The 3683-nt window shown below is 36.3% G+C and overlaps 1 protein-coding gene across 1 annotated transcript; it reads left to right on the top strand.

Moving 5' to 3' along the window:
• The first annotated feature begins 497 nt into the window (after window positions 1–497).
• LOC129226776 (uncharacterized protein K02A2.6-like) lies at window positions 498–1267 on the top strand. Its single transcript, XM_054861405.1, is given in 2 exon segments — window positions 498–552; window positions 555–1267. Coding segments are annotated over 2 exon segments (768 nt in total).
• The last annotated feature ends 2416 nt before the right edge of the window (window positions 1268–3683 follow it).

The following is a 3683-nucleotide window of genomic DNA, read 5'->3' as shown; positions in this document are numbered from 1 at the left end:
GACCATCCAGACTGAAACAGGACAAGATACAGAACTGAAGGAAATAATAAAGAAGCTAAACAACACTTGCGAAGATTCAGAATTTATATTGCTTGATGGCATTCTTTTCCGAGGGGACAGAGTCGTAATTCCAAAAGGTTTACGTTCTACAATACTAGATGAACTTCATGAAACTCATTTGGGAATAACTAAAATGAAGCAACTCGCAAGAAAAAATGTTTATTGGCCAGGAATTGACTCCGACATAGAAAAATTAGTCAAAGGGTGCAAAGGATGTGCACTAACAAAGTCAAATCCACCAAAGGTGTCTATCCATCCATGGGAACTTCCAGCAAATAATTGGGACGGAATTCACATCGACTATGCTGGCCCGTTCGAAAATTACTACTTCTTGGTGTGTGTCGATGCCAAGTCTAAATGGGCAGAAGTTGAAGTTATCAGAGATGCCCCAACAAGTTCCAAAACTATCCATCTACTTGAAAAAATTTTCTCTTCTCATGGATATCCATATGTTATTATATCCGATAATGCTCAAATTTTTCAAAGTGACGAATTTCACACCTATAGTTCCAATCATGGAATTTTCCAAAAGTTTATAGCTCCAGGACACCCTGCAACAAATGGTCTTGCAGAAAGAAATGTGCAAACCTTAAAGAGGAAATTAAATGCTTCATTCCTCGAACAAACTTCAATACCATTCAAGGTTCAAAACATATTGTTTCGCTATAGAGCAACCCCTCTAGCTTGTGGCAAGTCTCCAGCTGAATTATATCTAAACAGAGAATTTCGTATTCGCTTGAACTCTATCTTCCCATATCATCCAACAACATCAAAAATTTCCAGTGGTCCTGTGAGATCGTTTAAAGTGGGGGAGAGAGTCCAGGTTCGAGTCTTCATAAACAACCGAAACGTCTGGCAGTTTGGAAAAGTAATAAAAAAGTTTGGTTCACGCCATTATTTGATTAAGCTAGACTCAGGACGACAACTAAAGCGACATATTAACCAACTGCATTCGACCGGTGTGCCAATGCACCTTGAGGAGGACCCTTCTCGAGAGTGCCGTTCTAATGTTTCCAGTGATTCAAGACAACGAACTGTGGTTTTTGATGTTCCACGGATTCCAGAGAAAGCTCCTGCAATCTCCTGTGACAACCAGAATGTTCCCGCGGCATCAAAGAATACCAGCCAACCTGCTGTGCCACTGCCTCGCCGTTCTCAAAGGAATATAAGACTTCCTTCATACCTAAGGGACTATCAATTGTCTTAAGGGGGTTTCTTAATTAAGTGGGGGAGACTGTGAGGACTCTCCTCTTCTCTATTCGGCGGCGCTAGTGTCGCGCCTTCTCTATGTACTTTAACTTCTATGTTGTGCTTCCGGAACGCAGAGCAGCGCCATGTTTAATACTGTAAATACGTGTATATTCGAATAAAGTAAATTAAGTGTTTCTATCATATTTGTGCTATCCAGTAACATTGCCTCTTCAATTATATGACGGTCACCACAATACCTAATACGCTACAACAAGTCGAATTTTTAATCACCCCCTTACTTTAAAAAACTGAGGTTTTTACATGTAAGTTGGCGTGATTTTGTGGTTTTACGATAAAATTACATTCAGTTCACGCGCTTTATCTCCCTCCTCCCCTGCAAAAATTCGAAATAATTTGCATATCTCGAAGGGAAGACACGTGGTTAAAATATTTGCTAAGCTGTCTGTTGTATGATGCGTATTTCTAAATATTTTCAATTCACTAGATTGAAATCTAGAATCATTCGCCAACTGAAGCAAAATCTTCGCACACCCCTTATTCTCCTTAGCTTATTGATGATATAACGTCAGACCTCAAATATTACTCTTGTAAAATTTAAAAAAACCTATACGACTCTGAAAAGCGTCCCCAAATCATCGGGCCAACCGATTGCAGGTTGACCCGACGATATTGAGTAAAGACCAACAATATTTATTACTAATATCACATGCCGTAAAATAAGGAGTATGCTCTCTTTATCATGCTAACCGCGATCTGGACGCGCTAAATATGTCTGTCTGTCTGTCTGAAAATAGCTTATAGAATCTTGAGATTGTACACTTTAATCTGTATTAATGAACTTTTTATTTAATCTTTAAAAAGTGGTTTCAGTATTGATATTTTATTGTTTGATTTAGTATGCTTTTATTGCGAACTTTACCCTTTATTTAGGACTAGCTGCGTTGCTCGGCTTTGCCCGGTCTACCTTGAAAAAAACTATTGCGCCAAGTGAAGTATCTTCAATAACCGGGATTAAATGAAAGAAAAAAATCCATCATGCAAAATTTTCTCGCCAAACAATGACGACAGATACTAAAATACTTCTAAGAAATTAAAATAAAATGAGAAAGTTGGATTTAAAAGGCGTAACCATGGAAACACAAAATAAAATAAGTTTAAGAATTGAAAACATAGACTAATAATAAGAGTTCTTATTATTAGTCTATGATTGAAAATGAGAAAGATAGAAATAAACAATGGATTCAAAAGCGTTACCGCGGAAACGCAAAATAAAATGGTTAAAAACTTGAATAGAGAACAGATTTTTGAGCTTCATTTAATTCGTTTGCAACTTTTGTTCTAATGGAGATAGAGGGTTAAACTTTCGACCTTTGGTAGAGTTAGATCTGGAGTTAAAAAAAAGCATCTCCTTCCAATGCTGTCAAAAAAAAAAAAAAGACTGTGGGACAATTCCTTCACTTTTTATTGATGAATTTAATGAAAAAAGTAGTGCCTAAATTTCAGCTAAGTCTAAAAAAAATTCGAGCTAAAATCGTAAAAAACTCCCGCCGCAGTTAAGTTAGAGCATTGGAACAAATTGCGTTATAGTTAATCTATAACTATATTACTATCTGCGAGTAGTTTTTCACCCCCATATTCGGGAATTCATGTGAAAATTGGGCCCAAATTGGAATAAAAAAAGAACTATTTATCGAATTGTTTTCGAACTGGTCTGCAAACCTTCTCAGAACCGGGATTAAATGAATACAAAATGGGAACAAACTGTGAAAATTTCATCAAACTCGGCCGGGTAGTTCTCGAGTTTTGCGAGTTCAAACACACAGACGCTTTTTGGAGACTGCATTTTATATTATTTGGAGAAACGAAGTAACACTCATGAGAAAAACAGATATTCAAATATTTGAAATTTCTTAAATAAATAAATATTTATACTATTTTGACTTAGTACCTAAGCTAGTTTAAGCAGGATTAATTAGATGACTTCTTTTTAGAAAATAAATTACAGAATTTACAGTGGCTCCCAAAAATGTTTGTTGTGAAACTGATCACAAAAGAACTTTGAACTGTTTTCTATTTTTAATTATTCAATTCTTTATTTATCGTCATTTATGTAAATTTTGATGTAAAGAAATTTATCTGGCAGGTGGCGCCAGATAAAATAATACCTTCTGTTGACAGGTTAGTCGACTGCTTTTTTGTTTCAGTGGAAGCTCAACTCTGCGCGTTGTAGTGTGGATGGCAGACATCAATAAAGTCCGTGTGTAAACGCATTGAGTTAGTTCTTGTACCTATGTGTTCAATCTCGCAGATAAAAAATGGTCAGAATGAGATCGAGGAGTCTCCCAACAATTAGTGGCGTCCGTGACGAGGATTATAGGAATTTTGAAGTTTTTTTAGAAGTGTTTAAGTAT

Source organism: Uloborus diversus, chromosome 7 (genome assembly GCF_026930045.1).
Source record: "Uloborus diversus isolate 005 chromosome 7, Udiv.v.3.1, whole genome shotgun sequence".
In the NCBI taxonomy this organism is placed as follows: Eukaryota; Metazoa; Arthropoda; class Arachnida; order Araneae; family Uloboridae; genus Uloborus; species Uloborus diversus.
Note: the sequence above shows the minus strand (reverse complement) of the source record. Positions and strands in the feature narration are given on the sequence as shown.